Here is a 21,678-nt window from a genome sequence, read left to right on the forward strand (position 1 = left end):
CCAGAATGCTGTTTTTTCTGGAATTTTAGAATTACTCACTTTGAGAAGGGTGAAATTTGTCTATGAACAAAATTCAAAGGCTTTCTGATTATATTAGAAAAAAATAAGAGCTGAATAACACTTTAGTGCTGTTGGGGTACCTATTTTAGTCCAAATCTACTTATTTTCCTCTTTGCTAATAAACTACACCCTACCACAAATAAGGTAATCACATAGAAATTGTCTTGACATCAATCCATGTTATAGCTTTGCTTTGCTATTTCTTTGGCCTCAGAAGACACTGGGACTCATATTTGGAAAAGTGAATGAAAGGATCAACTGACACAATCATTACATTTTATTTAAAGGTTTTAGAAGATGAGGGGCAGAGCCCATAAAAGTTACCTGAATCATTAAAAACACCAAGTTGGAGAACTTTTTTTTAAAAACACTGGATATCAAAATAGCTTTTAGGAAGATTATAACCTATAAGTCCCTTAAATTGTTGAAGAAAGCAAAAGAAGGCTTAAGATCTGAAGGATAAAAGTTCTATTTATAAACATGCTAAAGAATACATTAAAAAAAACAAACAAGAATGTGGAAAAACCTCTCGTCTTATAGGTTGAAACCCGTTAACACATGAAATATTGTCCCTATGGGATGCTACAGTCCACTTCAACAGTACTCAAACAACAAAAACCCTATCACCTGAAGGAGCTTCAACACTCCTTTGCAGCTGGCTATCACAGAATTTATCCTGCATATCGAGTATGCATGAAAAAACATCCTAGAGACTCAGAATATCTGCAAACAGGAAACTGTTTCCCTAAATTGCACTTACTGGTTTTGAATCCAGTAGAGTGAGGGTCAACTACAACTTGAAGCTTGTCATCTTGGGGTGGAAGAGCAACCTGAAGCCAAAGGGCACTTTGCTACAGTTAATTCATGTGTCTATAACTATATTCTGTAAGTTTCTCCTTAACGTCAAATATCAACTGAGAATTAAAGAGCAGATGAAACCTAACCAATTCTAAGAATTCATGTAATAAAGGGTAATCATTTAGAGTTTATATATACTCAGTTTTCTTAAAGCCATAGATTTTATCATAGAAAGGAGAAGTAAAATGGCATTAATAGATGAAGTACATGAATTCTAGAATACTAAATTGAGTTCTTTTTCTTCTTGCTTAACAACCAATTATATTCATGGACTGCAAAATCATATGACAAACATGACAAAATTTTTAGTGTTTTGCATTTGTCAAAAAAAGACCAATATTTTTGCCTGAGTGTCCCATTAACCTTTACCTAGAGTTATTATTTTTGAACTTTCTATAAAAGTTTCTTCTCAAATAATTTATTAATTATAACAACTGGGAAGAACAATGTGAGGACCTGAATACTTCAGCCAAGCAGTGAAGGCAACAAACTTCCTTTAAACCTGCTCTCCTGCCTGGATTTTAATATACTAAAATAACCTTTCTTCTTCACTTCTGCAGGGGTACCCAGAAGAGAGTGGCATTTCTCAGCCATCACAAGTCTCAGGTAGAATCTTCTCTGTTGTTCAATGTTCTGACAAAGCCCTCTGGATCTGCAGCTCATGCCTCTGGTAATTCAGTCTTGTTCTCAATAAGAGAGATCTCTAGCACAGGTAAAAGTAGCTGAAAGGCATCCTGAATGTAGGAAGCACTGTTTGACGCCTATAGAGATTGAAAAAATAAGAAAAAATATTGCAGACACTTAAAAGAGGAAAACATATTATATGACAAAAAAAATTAATTTTTTATAATCTACTTGACTCTGTAGCCTGGCAAATAAGAGCACAGACTTAACCATTTCAGTCAAGTTATAGGGGGAAGAATGATTGAATTCTTAAGATAATATGGCATCACCAAGAGAACGTCAGCCTTTTTGTCCAACTTGTCCATCAGAAATGAAAGCTATTCTTTGGCAACCTGCTCAAATCCAGCATTCAAAGCTTACCTATTCCTTGACTGAGTGGGTAGATCCTGTCACAGCATTTTAGTAATTACTCAAAGAGGACTTCAGAAGGCTATGAACCCTACATCAACAGGATTTCCAGTGCATTGTGACTACTCTTCCATGGACTCAACAAAATCAGTGAACATGAGACAGGTGCTCACAAATATAAACAAGGAATACTGCTTTCAAAGATATCTATACTTTGATATGTTTCTGTCTAGTACAACAGACATATTTTTGAGAAGCTTGTAATCATTATGCTTACAGTTTGCCAGACTTCATTTAGATCTGACAAATTCTGACCTTCCTGAAGAATAACAGAGTTTGTTACATTAAAATAAAAATGTATAATATCAAGGACAAGAGGGTTTCAAATACATAAGCAAGAAAAACCAGCTCAAAATAGCAAAAGGGCACCCATGTCAAGTGAGTTTATCCTTTGCTGATTTATCAATGGCAAGTACTCCTATTTAAACTTCAATGTGACATCTGACACCGAATTTTTGAGCCAAAAGAGAACTCAGAGATAATCTAGTTAAATCTCTTATTTTGGACATAAATATAATGAGATTGCCAAGAAGGTAAATGCCCGGTCCAGGGTCGTAACAGCAAATAAGGGAAGATCTCAGACAGGACTGGGCTCCTGGTTTGCAAATTTCTTTTACCTATACCACTCTGCCAGTTACTAAATCACAAACTTTCTTTTTTTTAATTGCTTAAGTGATTAGAATAATTTCCCTGACTATTCAAGGAAAACTATGCAATGAGAATTAAAGGCATTATTTCCTTGGTGGTAATTTTAAAAGAATGTTAAACTAAAGAAGTAACAGTCCAGTAACAAAAACATTTTTCAAATCATATTTAAAACCTGATTATCAAATATATTTTCCCCCATAAATACGTTTTAAACAGATCATCAAACATCTACAATTTTTGCACAATTAATTTACAAGATAGAGTTCTTAAAACATGGACTCCAGAAAGCATTACACATGGAAACAGTATAATCCATCAAGGGATCCTCTTGTACCACATCCCCTACCCGCTCTACCACCCCTCTCTCCAATTCTCCATAGACTTAAACTACCCACCTCTTTACATCTAATGGAATGACAAGGATTACATAAACACAGGTACCTCTTCAACAAAATAAGTTGAATTTCTTGGCAAGGAAATAACAAAATGTTTTGTTTTGTTTTGTAAACTAATCTCCTCTGCATAAACCTTAGTTTTTTAAGAAGCAGTGCCTGCCTGTTTCCCTTCATGTTTACCAGCTGGTTTCCAGAAGATACTTCTTTACTGAGAATTATCCATTAACTACGAAGAGGTAGTATTAAGCAAAGACAGCCTACTGCTTCTTCCTTTGCACTTTACCTGGCAGCTTCATCTTTATGCTTTGTAACTAATTAACAGGGACTTACAAATCAAATATATACCATTTTGGTCATATGTGCATCAACATGGCTAAACTACTAGTAGAGTGAAAAAAACCAGAAAGCCAAAAAATAAAAACTTAAAAAGAGTCAATTAATACATAATGCCCTAGAAGTTAAGAGATGTAAAAAGCAATTAGTACTACTAACCTCTAGAAATACTGCAGTGATTAATGGATTAAGGACATCTGCCTTTTCTCTGACCTAGGACAAAGGACAAAGTGTTAAGGGAGCACATCACATTAAAAAAACAATAAGCAAAGCACAATCCCACGTTGAAACACACACCCACACACACTCATACATAAATATAAGCACAGAAAAAGTCTGGACTGGACTCAGGAAGGGCTTTAAATTTTCTTCTTTATATCCTTCTCTGCTATCCAAATTGAGAAAATATTCCTTCATAGTTTTTTATTGACTTTAAAAAGTATCTTCATTTTGGAAGAAGAAGTAGAAATGGTACATTTGACCAGAAAAACTGTTGAACATTTTTAAAATAAAATATGCACATATGGAACATGTGCTCAAAATATTCAATGGTTTTTCAGAGGCGCAGCTTGGAAAACATAGAAATAAATAATGCAGATTTGATACTCGCGTGTGTTAGCACCGTTCTAAAGTATCTTTATGAAACACACGGAAAGATTTAGCCTCAGAGGATTAACTTGAGGAAACCCAGAAACTCCTTTAAAGAAAACAATAGGAAAAGAAAAGCTGTATCACAGAATCGTCCCTTACAGGAAAAATATAAACTCAAAGTGAGAAAAATTAATTTGGACCATACTCTTAACTAAAATAAATTTAAGGCCCAGAAGAACTTTGCTGCCACATAGACACTTACATACTTACTATGAAGTGATTTTTTTTTTTAATTGAGGTATAACTGACATACAACACTCTACTAATTGCAGGTGTACAACATAATGATTCACTATCTGCATATACTGCAAAGTGATCACAGTAAGTCTAGTTAATACCCATTACTATACATAGTTAAATAATTTTTTTTCTTATGATGAGAACTTTTAAGATCTACTCTCAACAATTTTCAAATATATAATACAGTAATTTTTTTGAAGTACAGTTGATTAATATTGCATTAATTTCAGGTATACAGCAAAGTGATAATGGTTATACATATATATTTTTTTCAATTCTTCTCTATTATTGGTTATTACAAGCAGCACAATTTATTAACTATAGCTACCATGATGTATATTACATCCCCATGATCTATTTATTTGATAACTGGAGGTTTGCATCTTCTGACCCCCTGCACCTATTTCACCCATCCCTCACCCCTTGCCCTCTGGCAACCACCAATGTGTGTTCTCTGTGCACATGAGCTTGGTTTACTACAAAGTGATTTTTACTTGCTCATTTAAAATGCCTTTGATTTTATCCCAATTCATGATTACTGATTTCTGAATCATCTTCCATTGTTCACATACTTTCAGTAAATTTTTACAATTCCTTAAAACAAAACAAAACAAACTTTTGCTTTAACTGCAACTCTCCTACTGGCTGGCAACTGCAAAATATGGGAGGTGTCAGAATGTAAGTAAGGCGCTGCCCCTTAAAACTAGAGTCAAACTTTGAGATTTTTATCTTATCAAGGTCTACATTTCCAGTGCAGGTCTGGAGAGAGCAGCACACAATACTCTAAAGACCGAATAAAAAAAGAGAGGACAAAAATGAATTGCAAAGACAGACATAGATAAGCTGACCCTAAAATTCATATGGAATTGCAACAGACTCCAAAAAGACAAAAAATTTTGAAAAAGAAGAACAAAGTTAGATGACTTATACTTCTTGATTTCAAAACTTACTACAAGGTTACAGTAATCAAGACAGCATGGCACTGGCACAAGGATACACACAGATGAGTGAAAAAGAAATCAGAGTCCAGAAACAAATCCGTATGTCTACAGTCAATTAAGTTTAGACAAAAGGTCCAAGACAATTCAATAGGGGAAAGCTTTTCAACAAATGTGCTGGGACAACTAGATACTCATTAAATAAAGCTGGGCCCCTACCTCACATCCTACACAAAAATTAACTCAAAATAGGCAACAGACCTAAAGGTAAGAGCTACAACATAAAACTCTCAAAAAAAACACAGGAGTAAATCTTCATGATCATGGGTAAGGCAATGAGTCTCTAAATACAATACCAAAAGTACAAGTGATAAAAGAGAATACTGACAAGTTGGACTCTGTCAATATTAAAAACTTCTGTACAGAGACACTATTAAGAAAGTCAAAGGACAGCCCAAAGGCTGGCAGAAAATATGTGCACACCATATATCTGATAAGGAATTTGTATCCAGAAAAAGTAAAGAACCCATAAAACTCAATAAAAAAACAGTACATAATAAAAAGACAAATAATTAAAATCCTAATAAATAATAAGACAAATAATAATAAATAACTCAATTTATAAAATAGTGAAATAATAATAAAAAGACAACCTAATTTAAAAATAGGCAAAGGACTCGAAAAGACATTTCCCTAAAGAAGACAAATGGCTTACAAGCACATGCAAAGATACTCAACATCATTAGCCATCAAGGTAATGCAAATAAAACCCACAATGAGATAATACTTCACATCTAGTAGGATGAATAAAATTTTTAAAAAATGAAAACAAAAAGCAGAAAATAGCAAGTGTCAGTGAGGATGTAGAGAAACTGGGATGCTCATACACTGCTGGCAGGACTGTAAAATGGTACAGCCACTTTAAAAACAATCTGGCAGTTCCTCAATGGTCTGCATCACCCATATGACCCAGCAATTCCATCCCAAGCTATCCACCCAAGAGAAATAAAAACATGCATGCATGTTTATAGCAACATTATTCATTACAACCAAAAAGTGGAAATGATCCAAATGTCTATCAACAGATAGATAAATGTGGTGTATATCCATAAAATATATTATTTGGTAATAAAAAGGAAGTACTGATACAAAGCGATGAACCTCAAACACATTATGCTAAGTGAAAGAGACCAGCTGCAAAATACTATAATATTGTATGATCCCATTTATATTTATTGTCCAGAGTTGGCAAATCTATAGACAAAAAGGAGACTGGTGTTGCTTAGGGCTAGAAGAGTGTGGAGGGGAAGGAAATGGGGAGTGACTGATAATAGTACGAGGTTTTCTGAGAGATGATGAAAATGGTCTAAAACTAGACTGTAGTGATGGCTGCACAATTCTGTAAATATACTAAAATCCATTAAATAGTATACTTAAAAATGGGCAAATTAAGTGGTATGTAAGCTACATCTTAATAAAATGTTTTTAAAAACAAAACAAAACAAACATTAGCCCAATAAAAGTCATGAAATCTTACCCCAGCAGTTGTTAGGCAGGTGGTGAACTCTTTAGACAAACAGGACAACTCTTTACACAACGTAACTGTCATCCTATGAAAGAAGGGAAAGAAGTTATAAGGGTTCCTTTTTTTGTTCTTTTTTCCCCCCCTTTTTTAAAATAAGCTATATTTAACAACAACAAGAAGAAAACAAATCATTCTTGGCACTAAATGTGAAAGAAGGCATCTTTTAAAGGACGTAAATATGCCTAAATCAGCTACGTAACATATTTACGTACACACAAAGAGGACATTTAGTCCTTGGAAAAACATTCTATAGAATCTTCTAGAAAATACACTTCCAAGATAAATCAAAGGAAATAACTAAGATACATTTTAAGGAGACAGGTAGTACTTAAAAGATTCTACATTCCATTTAGAAATATAGTTAAATCAAATATATATTCATTCACTCATTCAGCAAATACTTATTGAAAGTCCTCAATGTACCAGGCACTTCTGAGCGCTGGGGATAATTAAGTAAATAAGTAAAGTCCCAGTTTTCATTAATACTAACTTTTCTGCTAATTAAGGGAGAGACCATAGAGAGACGTGAATGTGTATGTTTACACAAATACACACATGTATAAGGTACATATAGATATTTATGTATGCATAGATACAAGGATACATAAACATACACCCATATATTCGTATGTATAATATGCACTAGGTGATGATATGAACTAAGAAAATAAAGCAAGTAAAAAATTAGAAAATGATGTAAGATAGTATCTTGGATAGTGTGGTGAAAAAAGGCCCCTCTAAGAAGTGGAAACCTTAATTCAGCAAAGAAAGAGCCACGACTGGAAGGGCATTCCAAGCAGTGAGAATAGCTGCTTTTCCATAAAAAAGGGTGCTGGAGGGTTATGAGTTTCTCATCCTAAGGATGTTTAAAACAAAACTAGACTCTCCCTTATGGGATGTTGCAGAGGGGCAGTGAAACTGTAGGTGAAGAACAGGTCTATAGAACATCAAGGGCCCCTTCCAGTCCTAACTCACTGCACACTCTCATTCTTGGTCTTTTTTTCAATGAAAATTCTTATTATTTAATTAGGAGACTGATTTGGAAAGTAGTAGGTTGCTTTTACTCCTGTGACTACCTACATTTCATTATTTTTAAAATTTTTGTTCAAAATCAGCAACATAGTTGAAAAAAAGGGATTTGGAACTTAGACAGGCCTGGGTTTAAATCCCAGTCTGCATAACCTGACCAGAAAACTTCTCATACATTGGAGTTTCCTCATTCATTCATTCATTCACTCATTCATTTATTTATTTATATTGAAGTATAGTTGATTTACAATGTTGTGTTAGTTTCTGGTACACTGCATAGTGATTCAGTTTTACATATTTATATATATTCTTTTTAATTATCAATTATTGTAAGCTATTGAATATAGTTCTCTGTGATATACAGTAGCAACATGGATGGACTGAGAGATTACTCTACTTAGTGCATTTCCTCACTTTTAAAGCTGACTTGACCACTTATCCTGAGGGTTGTTGTAAAGATTAGAAATGATGTATGTAAATCCCTTAGCATGGCGCCTGGCATATAATTAGCACTTAGTAAGTAATAACTGTAAATAAGAACTAAAGTTCTTAGAACTATTTTTATTTCTGTAAAATTCTATTCCTATTAAGACCAATAATCTAAGAAAAACTCATTTTCAGAGTATGAGTCAGTTAATAAAAAAGGGCAGATTTATAATGTAGATTTATGGCTCAAAGAAAAGAAACAACACCTTAGCTGTTTATTAACTAAAACCCAAAATGAACAAACCTCTAAGACATGAATGGTGTAATGTGACCAGCATCTTGTTGAGAGGAAAGTTTCTAAAACTTTGGAAAGAAGCCAATAAAAGTCTTTCCACAACACTGCATCATTTAGAAAGATACTCATTACACTTACTGGGAAAGGGCTCTGCTCCTTTCTATGGCTGTCACTTCCTGCTTCTGGCCATGCAGAACCAAAGCCGCTGTTTTGTGAAACAGTTCAATTGAGCAGGCAGTCAGTTCTGCTAGGCTCCTGATTGCAAATGCATGGATATCCTGGACGGAAAACCAAAACAAAGCATGACAAAACAAAGCACTATTTTTTGACCCCAGAGGAAATGACACCACCTTGCTTTTCTCATACTACAGGATTCATCATCTTGAAAACAACAGACTAATAGCTGCCCTGCAATAAACCTCCTCTTCTTCCATAGCAGTGATAGAAGTTTACAACTGGGTTCATAGCTATAAAAACAAAGGCTCCCCTGAAGTCAGGTGTGATCATGTGACTTAAGTTTTAGCCAAAAGATTTGATTAAAAAGTGTCATGCAGCAGCTTCTGAGAAACTCTCATGACACCACATACATGCACCCTTTGTCTCTTGTTCTTCACTCCTTGCATCCTATAGTGTGGAACTTAGATGTTACAAACTTGGATCACAAGGCAGAAATTATAGATAGCAGTACAACAAAATAGAAGGTGCTTAAGTCCCTAATTGCAACATGTGCATCTCAAATCTTAAAAAAAAAGAAAAAAAGAAAGTCTTAGTTGTTTTTGTTACCTCTATTGAATTGTTTTTGATTGGCTCAGTTTTTTCTGCTTCCACCTGCTTTTCTAATTCTTCCTTCTCTTCTAAAGGTTTGGCCACAGATGTCCTGATCCATTCATAGGCTGTATTTCTTGCCTAAATAAGAAAAAGATTTGAATTTTGAATTCAAAACTTGAATTTTCCAAGTGCTGGCAACTTAAATAGCATTTACAATGTTTTTATAACTATTTAGATAGCATTTACATTGCATTACGTACTATAAGTAATCTAGAGATGATTTAAAGTATACCAGAGGATGTGCAAAGGTTTTATGCAAATGCCACACCATTTTATATTGGAGGATGCTCAAGGAACCAGGATACCTCCAAGGATACTGAGGGATGACTGTATTGTCCATCAGCAATTCAGTTCAGCTCCCCAAGATTACTGTGCACCTATCCGGAACATCCGAGCATCATGGAAGTCAGTGCTCTTGTTCTCACCTGAACATACCATCTACTTTTTTAGTACTTAACTTACTAGATCTCTCTACAACACTTAACACTTGTGTCCACTCACTCCTTCTTGAATTCTTTAATCCTTTGGCTTTTTAAAAGATGAGGTATAACTTACATACAATGAAGTACACATAGCTTTAGAGCATGACAAGCTACACGTGTATGTGCGTACATAACTTGACCCAGAGCAAGATAACAGAACATTCCCATCACTCTAGAAGTTATTCCATACCCCTTCCTAGTCAGTAATGCTCAAATCAAATCTCTCTTGCCCTTCCCAAAGGTAACCACTCTTCTGTATTGCTATAAATTAATTTTACCTGTTCTTAGTATGTATGGAATCATAAATATATTCTAATCTGTGTCTGGCTTCTTAGCACAATACATTGTTAGATTTATCCATGTTCATTCTTATTTACTGCTGTGTATGCCACAATTTATCCATTCTCCTGATGATGGACCTTTGGGTTGTTTCCAGTTTTGACTTTTGTAACATCACTGTCTTCTGGTTCTCCCCTACCCTTATAAGCACTCCCCCTTAGTCTGTTGTATGTATTGATCTCCTCTATCAGTCCCTTAATATCAGTATTACCTGGAGTTCTAGGCTGGGCTCTCTACTTATCTCAACCTACTCCCTCTCCTCTCCACCAATCCTATTTCAGTAACTTTAACTATTCCCTACCTGCTGCTGACTCCCGAATCCCTATTTCCAGCACTAACTTCTCCTGAAAACAACATATTCCAACGCCCTGCTGGACATATGTATCAGGATATTGTACAGGCATCTATCTCACATATAACATGTACAAAATTTGAATTCATTGTCTTTCTCTCCCTACTCCTAAGTTTTTCATCCCCATTTATTCCCTTGAGTTTTAGAAGAGCTACCATATAGCGGTCATCCAAGCCAAAATACATGAGCCATCCTAGACTCTTCCTTTCCAGTCACCAAGACGGTCTGATTTTACTCCACATATTTCTCCAATCTGCCTTTCCCCTTCCTCTCTATTACCACCACTGGAGTTCAGCTCTATTTTATAGCAACAGCACTCTGACTGGTCTCCCTGCTTCTGATATGGCTCATCTTAAATCCATCTTCATAATGCTACCAGTGATCTATCTAAGCCCGCAGATGATCATTCCTCTTCTCTTCAATGGCTCCCCATCAACCAGATCATGCTCTTTCACATGATCTTAAAAGTGCCCAGTCTTGGTAGACCTAGACTCTACCTACTTCTCCAGCTTCACCTCTTACCAGTTTTCACTTTATGATCTGACAATAACGACCTGCAATGTACCTGTTCTTTGTTCATGTTACTCCCTTAGTCCAGAATGTCTTTCCCATTTTTTTCCCCTATATCAAAGTAACTCTTAATTTTCTTTCAATCTTCCACCTAAGCACTGTCTCCTCCAAGTAACTTTCAAAGGCATTCCAGGAGACTGGGCACCTCAACAAACCATCTCTGTATGTCCACAGTCCCCTAAGTATCCTTTAAACTTAGTACTTACCAAAATACATTGAAATTAACTATGTGTCTGTCTCCTAAATAAACTATATTATTATAGGACAGTGGTAGTGTCTTATTTGGATTAGTGCACCCAGATGTTCTCCACAGTGTAGGGAGACATCTGCTTTTAACGTAGCCAGCATCTGTATCTTCTTTCTTTTGGCAGTAAGTTCTAGACTTTTCTCTGTTCATGTGGTTTGGGTGGGGTTACTTCTATCACCTTGCTCCAAGGAGTGGCAAATGATTCAGGTTTAGCTGCTAAGAATATTAATCCCTTTGTCCATATAGTGATTAGTTCATGGATGGAAAAGTGACCCAAGCCAGGTCAATGGGCATCAGCCTCAGGATATCTCATAAAATTACTGGGAAAGGGATAACCTCTTCCTTTTGGAGTTACTCAGTTGGAAAAAGTCATCCTGATGCTGCCAGTAGTCACCTTACAGCCATGTAGAAAAGCTTCCGTAAGTATGAAGTCAAAGCAAAGTAAACAGTCAAGAGATGGAGAAGGGGCAAGTTTCTGGGTGGACAGCTATGACTGAAGCTAGTCTTGCCCCTTAGTTTCTTAAGTTTCTTGAGCTAATAAAATATGCATTATTTTCTTAAGCCAGTCTGACTTGAGTTTCTGTCATTAGCAACTGAGAGAATCTTGGTTTCTACGGAAATATTCAGTTATTAAATGAAGGCATCCACTTGAATAACTTTACACAGACAGAACATGTTCAGAGCTGTAACCAGGCAATAGGAATCCAGAGAAGACCTTGACAGTCGTTCCAGCTGAGAACTGAGAGAATCACGGGTTTTATTACAGATATAGCATTTGGGCTGAGCTTTTAGGGATCAGTTAAGTGGAGCTATACCAAAGGTTACAACATGAATGAACTAGAGCAGAATCTATGTACCCAGACATTTATTTCAAGGTTCTCTCCCCTGTAACATAGGGCCTCCCACAAAGTCCCTCAGGAATAATCTGGCTCTGACCCATAACCTTCTTACTACTTATGCATTAGCCTCTCAAATTCAAAAAACTAAAAAAAGATTAACTATATAAAGGACTGGAAGCAAGGAAACACAAAGTGTGCTGAGAAAACTGTGAGATAACTAGCAAGACCACAGCATAGGGTATATACACACTTATTAATTCATTCATTTGTTGCAAATATGCATTATACACTATCCTAGGTGCTGGGAATACAATGGTGACTAATAGAAACTATGACCCTGATTTTCTTCTTTATTCTAGTACAGAAAGACAATTAATAAGCAAACAAATAAATGCATGAAGAAAATAAAATGGAGCAATGGAGAGGGCAGACTGGGTGAGTAGGAAGCAGACTTGGTTTGGGGGGCGCAGGAAGAGTCTCTGAGGAGTAATATTTGAGATGAAATCTGAAATTTAAGAGGTGTCAGCCATGTAAAATATTTGGACAGTGAGAGCTGTAAGTAGAGGGAAATCAGGTTGGTATATTCAAGGAATACAATAAAAGCCAATACGGGAGAAACATGGTAAAAGATGAGGTTGGAGTGGTGGGATTTTTAGAGAAGAGAATAGTGAGAAATGAGGCTATCAAGAATTGTAACAGATGACTAATAGCCTAAACGTAAGTGAGGTTCTCTACAATTGCTTCGAAGAGATAAAATGAGAGGGAAAAAAAAGACACTGATTTGTCTGAGACTGAAAAATGAAAGAAAAATGGAGAGAGATAAGGCCACATAAAACAAAAAGAAAACTGCTAATGTAAATTTAACATACTTGGGAGATATTTTCGTATGCATAATACATACTCAAAATAACCTCTCTAGTAATAAATACATTAAGTGCAATCATTATGATCTATTGTGCCAACTCAATGTAATTTATTATCCCTTTCAAGAAATATCAATGCTATCCACTCCCCACACCCTGAATTCAGTCTGGAACTTTTCACTGATGAGATCTAGAGACTTAGGAATTAAAAGGCACCTTTGAGCTTAGTTTCTCCAATGACTTATTTTTTTCCAGCTGGGAAAAACGAGGCCTGGAGAAGGAATGGGATTTGCCCACATCACATGTGAGTGTTGGAATAAGAGTCCGAACTGTGTTCTCAGACTTCCCGCCCCTGCAGACAGACTGCCATATAAATCACTGTTAACAACCAGGCCTTAATCCTTAACCATCCTATACCTTAAGTCTCAATACCCAAAATGTAGACTCAATACCCAACATGACGGCTGCTTTCAGAGAATGACTAGGACTACCAGACAAATAAGGGATTACTGAAAAAAATTATTTATTCTTATGATCTCTTTGAGCACAGAAACTATGTCTCTTTCATTACTGTTTCCCTAGCACCTAGCAAAATAAAGGTTTATTGTATATATATTTTTGAATATCTACATGTATAACACACTGAGCTAGCTTCTTTAGCACCATAAATGGTGAGTATTTACTTTGAGCAAGGCACTTTTAAGAACTCTCTGTGTATTAACACACTACATCCTCACAGATATCCTACATTATCTCTACCTCATAGAGAAACTGGAGGCACAGAGAGGTTAAGCAACTTGCTGAAAACCACACAGACAGTAAGAGATAGCAGAGCTGAGACTTTAAGATCTGATAAAGCACAAATCCAGTCTTGAAGAAATTTAAGATTTAGGATGGGAGGTAAGATAAACACATTTAAAAACAAACAAAAAATGCAACCTATGATAATTTTATGAAAATATATTGGCACAAGATTAAGTCAATAAAGTAGAGTGCTAAAGAATACATACAGTTAACTTTAAGGAGATAAGATAATATATCTGCTTATCTTTAAAATATATCCGCTTATCTAAAAAAGAAACACAGGACGGCTACTCCAGAAAACAAGAACATTTGATACCTAAAAGTAGAGGAGAGAATGGAGTGGATGGGAAATGAAAGGGAGCGACACTCCTCTGAGTATGTTTTTGTAAGTTCAGACTTTTGAAAACATGTTAATACTCTGCATATTCAAAAATTAAATTAAATTAACATGAGGAGACAGCAAACAAATCATAAACTTTTTGTGTAGGTTGCCTTTATAGTAGTATGGGCAAAGCAATGAAACCACTTCAGATGCATCACAGGACTGAGGAAATTAGGAAATGTGCTAACGTTGTCAGGAGACAGGGTCTTTACTGTGGAAGACAGATGCAAATGTATAAATGAAGAAAGGCAAGGAAGAATCTTATAGGGATGGACTAAAGTTGGAGTTATCAGTGTGAACTCATGAACTCTAAAATATGTATGTGAGCATATATGTATACACACACATAGTTAAATGTATACACATATAGGTGTATATGTGTGTACTGAATATATTTCTTAGCTCTGTCAACAGAGCCTAGAAGCAACGACACCCCAGAAGCAATGAGCACACCTAGCATCCAGGCTTTGGCCTATAATAACAAAAGGGAACCGTGGCTCCTTGAAGAAATGGTTGATTCCAGGGGTGGAGTATGGAAAGTAAAAGGTCTTGTTAAGCCAGAAAGTAAAGAAATACTCAAAAACTAAGGGGGGCATGTCACATAAGAGTCAACTTGAAGGACAATTTGAATGTCAAAATAATTAAGGACAGTAATAAATTACAAATCAAAGGGGAATAAATAGAAATCCATGAGATCATATTAATAACAAACAGACAGAAGTAAGTGGAGAAGGGAGAGCTCTTAATTACAACTAGAATGCCGAGAGCCAACTGGTAAATGTGGAGCACATACTGGAGTTGAAATAAAGCATCATTTTGCAGCCATCACGGTAAAGACTGGTGCAGCAAGAATCATGAATAGTTGCTAAATCTAGGATGCTGAATTATGATGAGGAGCAGGATATCTGTATGGTCTTAAAATGTCTCCCCACAGAAAGCTCATTAGTAACACAGAAAGAAAATGTTAACTATACAGTGAGAAATCAGATAACACATCACCAATAAGGGGCAGACAGACACCAGGTGCCTCTAGATGTGAAATGCTGTGCAGGATACATCACTTATGAGATCTTTTGGTTGAGAATGCATAATCTGACTTTAATCAGACAACCCTCAAATGAGGAGTACTCTATTTTTATAAAGAGGAAAGAGGTTTGTATTTCTCAAAAACATCAGTATCATAAAAGAGAAAGAAAAGCTTACGAACTATTCCAGATTAAAACATATTAAAAGTACATGACAACTAAATACAATTCATGATCATGTATTGGCTCCAATATTAAAGGAAAAAGTCTGATACGAAGGACATTATCAGGTCAATTGACAAAACTGGAATGTGGACAACAGATTAAATAAAAGTATGGTATCAATGTTAAATTTACTGCAGTTGATAACTACTGCAGTTATCAAAGAGAATATCCGTATTCTTAGGAGATACATATTGAAATATTTAAGCGTAAACAGATACAATGTTTACAATTTACTCTCAAAAACAGTCTCCATAATAGTAATTTGTGTGTGTTTGTGTTTGTGTATGAGGGGAAGTGGGGAAAGAAGGGATAGGAAGAGGCAAAGAGAGAACAAATGGGCAAGCACAAATAATGATGCAAATGAAGTAAAATGTTAACAATATGTACATCTGTATAAAACATATATGAATGCTATTTGTACTGTTTTTGCAACTTTTCTCTAAGTTTGATATTATTTCCCAAAAAAACCCTACAATACAAGGTAGAAAGTGCTGCAGTTAAAGAGCTACAGATGAGATGAGGGAGACGAGCTGCTGAGGCACAGCTCTGAGAGGCTTCCTTGGAGAATGGGCATGGGAGAGCAGAGTAACATCCCTCAAGCATCGTACCTTTACCCTGAGGTACTGAGGAGGAGACTGTGACGACTATACAAGAGCTATCCGCTCTTCCTGGCCAGGAAGCGATGTGTGCTTGCTGCTAACTAATCCTGAGATGTTTCTCAAGATTAGGAGGAGGCTGCAGAAGCAGCAAGCAGCCTAAGACCCAAAGAATAGGTGTGCCGTGAACTGGCACTGGCATACATGCTATGTGGGAAATGCTCTGGCAACGTCTCTCCCAACCCACTCTGAGTTTTGACTGAAATCCCTCCATGTTCCAGATGTGTGAAGACAGCTCAGGCATCACCACCAAAGACCCAGGCCTAAGCCATGGAGTCTCTCCTTTCCATAAGCTAAACAGTCATTATCTGAGTCACTGGGTTCAAGAAAATGGCAACCTCCAGTTATCTAAAGACAGGAGACACATCCCTCAGAGCCCTGAGAACAGTGAGACCTCAATAGAGAACAGGTCCATTGGTATCATGATGGCTGGTGAGCACCGCCAACTTTAACTGACCAACGCTCTGGTCTAATTTAAGCTTTCAGATAAGCAAAGCATTCCAAATGAAAACAGGTGAGGGTGGCAGATGTGTTGGGGGACAGGAGGCGGCAGGGTGCAGTGTGAATTTAGCACACTATGCTACCGAAGCAAGAGGCAGACAGGAGGTGTGGAACTCAGAATATACCCTAGATTCTGGTGACATCCTTGCCAAGATTTTACAATCTTACATTCTTTATCCACTAGATCCATGTAAGTAAAAAACTGAAAATCACCAAGACAGAATAACTTACCCTGGCAAGTTTCTCTGGTTTGGAGGAGACATGCAGCTGGGAAAATAGCTCTGTTATCTCTTTGGCAAAGTCTTCATCCCCTAAAAAAACAAGTCCCATGTAAAACACCACAGAAAGACTGATGAGTATTATTTCGGGGGTTTGGGGAGAAAAGGAACGATAGTAGCAGCAGTAGTAGTAATAACAGCAGAAGCAAATTATACCAGCAAGGTGTTTTTCAGTGCTCACAGAATTCTTTTACATATATCGTATTACATTGATGAGTTCTTTCAACAGGCTTGTAAAAAAGAAAAGTGTCATTATCCCATTTTAGAGATGAAGAAACTAGGGCTTTAAGAGGTTAATTTATTTCCCAAAAATCTCATAACAAATTAAGAGTCAAACCTTCACCTTCCCACCCCTCGTCCATAGCCTGTGCTGTTCATGTTACACCCTAGAAGTATGAATGGGGAATAGATGAAGGCAGAGTACTAAGCAGGTACTACATGTGTGCTTCCAAGGAAGTGGAATTTAAACAGGGCATAAAAATTGAGTACAAGTTAGCCAGGAGAATGGGAAGAGTCTCAGGCAGAGAAAACAAGTACAAAGATCCAGAGGTGAAAGAAAGCACGACAAGAAATTTAATAAGGTTGGGAGCGTCCTAATGGAACAAAGAGAAGAGGGGTAGAATGAAGCTAGGAAAGTAAGTAGGATTCAGGTAATAAGGGGCATTATAAAGCATGATGAGGAATTCAAACTTCTTATTAAGGGGACAAGGAGCCACTGAATGATTTTAAACAGAGCAGATAAGTCCAATTTAAATTTTAGAAAGATCACGTTGGCTCCTGAGTGGGAATGGATTATAAGGGGAACAAGAAGAGAGGCTGAGAAAATAATCCAGGATCCAGTAAGAATAATAGTGGATAAGAAGAAAGGAAGAGGAAAAGGATTTCAGAATGCTGCAGGGTGAGGAAGCTACTGGAATAAGTTTGATGAGAAATGATGGGGAATAGGGAATACCTATACTTGAGAAATATACAAGCTAATAGGTGAGTCAAGATCAAACGCAATCAACACATCCAAACAAATGACAGGAAATGCTCTCCTTTCCTCTCTACTCATCCAAATCCTATCCAGTCTCCTCTTTGAGGCCCAGCCCCAGTCCTCCCTTTGCCCGAGAACGCAGAGAGAACTCATACACAGAAATCTCCCAGCACTTAGAACCTACGTGAGTATTTCTTAGTCAGAGATTCATGGTTACCAGGGTAAATTACTACTGCATCACACCTGCTTTCTCTCCAAAATCCTTAGGAAAAAAAATCTATCTTGGTTCTTCTCTATCTATCCTTTTGTCCTCTTTGGCATTCAAGGCAGGGAATTCAGATGGTTTAGTGATCCCAGGTATAACATGGTTTGGGAAAAGCTGACCTCACTAAATGACACAATTGTGACCTACACAATTCATCTAAACAACTCCTAACCATATCCTACTATCTAAAATCTGACTCTGAGGCTGGCATTCGGTTTTCCCAGCTAAGCTCTAAATTATTTGGGAGCAAGGGGTAAATCTGAATTCAACTGGGATGCAAGCACGTCAAGGGGTTCACAAAATAATACAATGGAGTGCAGGAAGAAAAAAATGAAACTTTTATTTACATTTATCTCATTCTTTAAGAAATTCTTTCTTATGGTATACTTTAGAATGTAATAGTGTTTTATTATGATATACATGTACATAATTTATACACACTGAATTATATACATATTAGGTCTAAGTGCTCAAAAAACTTTTACTCCTAAGGGTTGATCAAAAAACTGTCTGCCATTTGCATTACGTATGGACCTGGAGGGTATTATGCTTAGTGAAGTAAGTCAGACAGAGAAAGACAAATACTGTATGTTATCACTTGTACATGGAATCCAAAAAATAAAACGAACAGATGAATATTTTAAACATAAAGTAAAATAAAATGCAGGGGAGGGTGGAATGGAGATCCTTGTCATGTACTCCCCACAGGCCTGAGCATAAAAAGTTATTGCATTAGAATAAAAGTATGTAAAGATGGAAGGAAGGCAGGGTTAGTGCTTCAGAGGGACTCAGGAGAGAAGCTAGTGTCTCAAGCAGGAACTCTCCTTCCAAAATGAAGGGATCAGGCATATGAGATAGAGTGGCAAGAGCTAAGAATGCTGATAGAAAATGAAGATAACCAACATCCCCAGAATCAGGTTCTGTGGTTATTCTCTCCCTTTTGCTACTAACACTTTTTTTTTTTTTTAACAGCTTTGTTGAGATACAATTAAATACCAATGCTAGTGTTGCACTCTCAACCAAAAGCACTGGGAAGGACTACTGGGAAGGGTGGCATGCAATCCAGTGCCAATGCAGAGTCCTGATCTCTGGCAAACAGGTAGGAAGGGAAATATCACAGACACAAATCCGTCTATTTAGAAACTCCCTTAGAGTCCTCTGAATGGTATTTAAAGAGCAGGATTTCTGATTCCTATGCAAAGCCAGATGTTGACTAAACAAATATTCTTAATGGCACTATGTACAAATAAGTTAAGCTAAGTTCATAAATAACTGGGGATTTCCACACCAGGGCTTGGTTAGGAACAACAGAGCAGCTTCAGCAAATCAAAATTTATGGGTTTCCTGCTAAGTGAGACTTTTAAAAGGCATATCTTTATTCATTTACTTATGCCATCCTAATAATGAAAATAATAGCCACCATCTGTTGAGTGTTTACTATGAGCCACACATTAAACATAATACTTCATTCAGTCCTTGTAATAACCTGAAAGAAATCAGCATCTTCTACTTACAGGTCACGAAACTGAAGCTCAGTGTTAAGGAACTTCCCCAAGTCATACAGTAAATGTCAGATCCTGATTTTGAACCCAGATCTAACTTCAAAACCCATCCTTTTATCCACCATGCTTATTGCCTTCTCAATACCCCAAGACATCTTTAAAACTTATATTCCAGAACCATTTCATATAAGGACTCTTTATATAGAATAAGATGTCATTTAGCAAGATACTAATTGGAAGATGGGTTCAAGAAGATGTGGCGTGCATATATACACATACACACACACAATGGAATATTACTCAGCCATAAAAAATGAAATACTACCATTTGCAGCAACATGGATAGACCCAGAGAATACTATGTTAAGTGAAGTAAGTCAGACAGAGAACGACAAATATTATAAGATATCATTTACATATGGAATCTAAAAATTAATACAAATGAAACTATATACAAAATAAAAACAGATTCACAGACATAGAAAATAAACTTACAGTCTTACAGTCCCCAAGGGGAAGGAGAGGGAGGGATAAATTAGGAGTATAGGATTAACAGATACAAACTACTATATATAAAATAGATAAGCATCAAGGATTTATGTATAGCACAGGGAATTACGTTATATAATCTTATAATAACTTATAATGAAAAATAATCTGAAATATACATATATATATATAAAACTGAATCACTCCGCTGTGCACCTGAAACTAACACAGTATTGTAAATCAACTATACTTCAATTTAAAAAAAAGGTAAAATCAGGCTAATGTAATTGGAGAGAAAATAACTTATTTCAAGGACAAGACACTGCATATAACTAGTACATCCCTTCCACTCAGATGCTGGATTTTCATATTACCTTTTTTCTCTTCCTCTTCTTCCTCACAGAACTCTCCTAGGGAAAATGCTTCTCTGAGTTGCTCCAATTCAAGTTTTAGAGTCTCTAAGTCTTCTCCACTTAGAGAATTAAGAATAGATTTCACCTAAATTGATATAAAATAACAACAAAAATTGTGGGAGTATGAGAAAAAGAAAAACATTCTCAAATGGAGAAGAGGCTATAGATCAAACTAAAATTAAAATTATGAGCTCACAAGCTCTTCTTTAAGAATCTTAACACAAGAGGGTGGTCACTATAGAAAGGCAGGGAGAATTTGTTCTTCCAAAAATAATATAAGCCAGAAATGTCTGGAAATTATTAGCTTAAAAATGGCTTAGAAATTAGGGGAAAATGAAATAGATTTGAATCAACTAACAGGTAACTGTATCCAAACTGGCAGCTTAAGCCAAAGAAACAAAAAAGAAGAAAAGTCCAAGGTGAAGAAAAAATAGATGTGATATTAAGATCTCTTCATTAAACTGTCCATTTTCATTTTAATTTAGAGAAATAACACTTGACTCATTCTAATTCTAGTAATTAGTTCAAACGTTATTATTTTTGCTTGTTTTGGTATAGTATTTTCAGAGTCTCAAGCCTCTATCTGACATACGTTCACAAAAAGAAAAGAAACTATGCAAAGCATAGTGTTCCTTTGCTTAAAGACTATCTCAGTTGAAATTTTTCATTTGGAGTTACCTTTATTTCACTTTCTCGGGAAAGCATCTCCAGAGCTTCTAGATGTGAAAGGCCCTGAAATTCATCAAAGAGTAGCCCATAATGAGTTTTCCTGTCTGTTTCCACGGTAACCTCATTGGAGGTCCACAGCTCTTCTTTCTCCTTCGCCTCTCGTAAAACCTGAAAGAGAGATGAAGGTATCATACTGCAACAAGTAATGAAAGCTTAAGGGTGAGTTTTAAAAGCTGAGGGAAGCAAAACTGAAATGGTTCACACTGCCCTTTCATTCTTGGAATTGTGATTCAAATCTGATAGGGTTGAAACATTAATCTAAAGAGCATGGCATCTTATAGTGCACTGACAAGAGGCTCCTACAGAAAGGAAAGACTAGGAAAAACAGAACTGGGCATTTTATAAGCATCAGAGCCCTCATTG

The 21,678-nt window shown here is 36.3% G+C and overlaps 1 protein-coding gene across 5 annotated transcripts in view; it reads right to left on the reverse strand.

Moving 5' to 3' along the window:
• Positions 1-319: 319 nt before the first annotated feature.
• The window catches only part of FAM114A2 (family with sequence similarity 114 member A2), a 33,786-nt gene continuing 12,427 nt past the window's right edge, over positions 320-21,678 (reverse strand). For 4 of the 5 annotated variants that reach the window (XM_074360965.1, XM_074360966.1, XM_074360967.1 and 1 more), the window contains exons 7-14: positions 21,265-21,423; positions 20,548-20,671; positions 16,895-16,974; positions 9,334-9,456; positions 8,689-8,828; positions 6,753-6,825; positions 3,546-3,599; positions 320-1,679 (exon numbers count right to left, since the gene is read on the reverse strand). In XM_074360965.1, the coding sequence (XP_074217066.1) occupies positions 1,578-1,679; positions 3,546-3,599; positions 6,753-6,825; positions 8,689-8,828; positions 9,334-9,456; positions 16,895-16,974; positions 20,548-20,671; positions 21,265-21,423 (855 nt within the window). In that variant the 3' untranslated portion in view covers positions 320-1,577. The remainder of the gene's footprint in view (positions 1,680-3,545; positions 3,600-6,752; positions 6,826-8,688; positions 8,829-9,333; positions 9,457-16,894; positions 16,975-20,547; positions 20,672-21,264; positions 21,424-21,678) is intronic. The other variant, XM_074360968.1, reaches the window with a different exon arrangement.

Source organism: Camelus bactrianus, chromosome 3 (assembly GCF_048773025.1).
Source record: "Camelus bactrianus isolate YW-2024 breed Bactrian camel chromosome 3, ASM4877302v1, whole genome shotgun sequence".
NCBI classification, from domain to species: Eukaryota; Metazoa; Chordata; class Mammalia; order Artiodactyla; family Camelidae; genus Camelus; species Camelus bactrianus.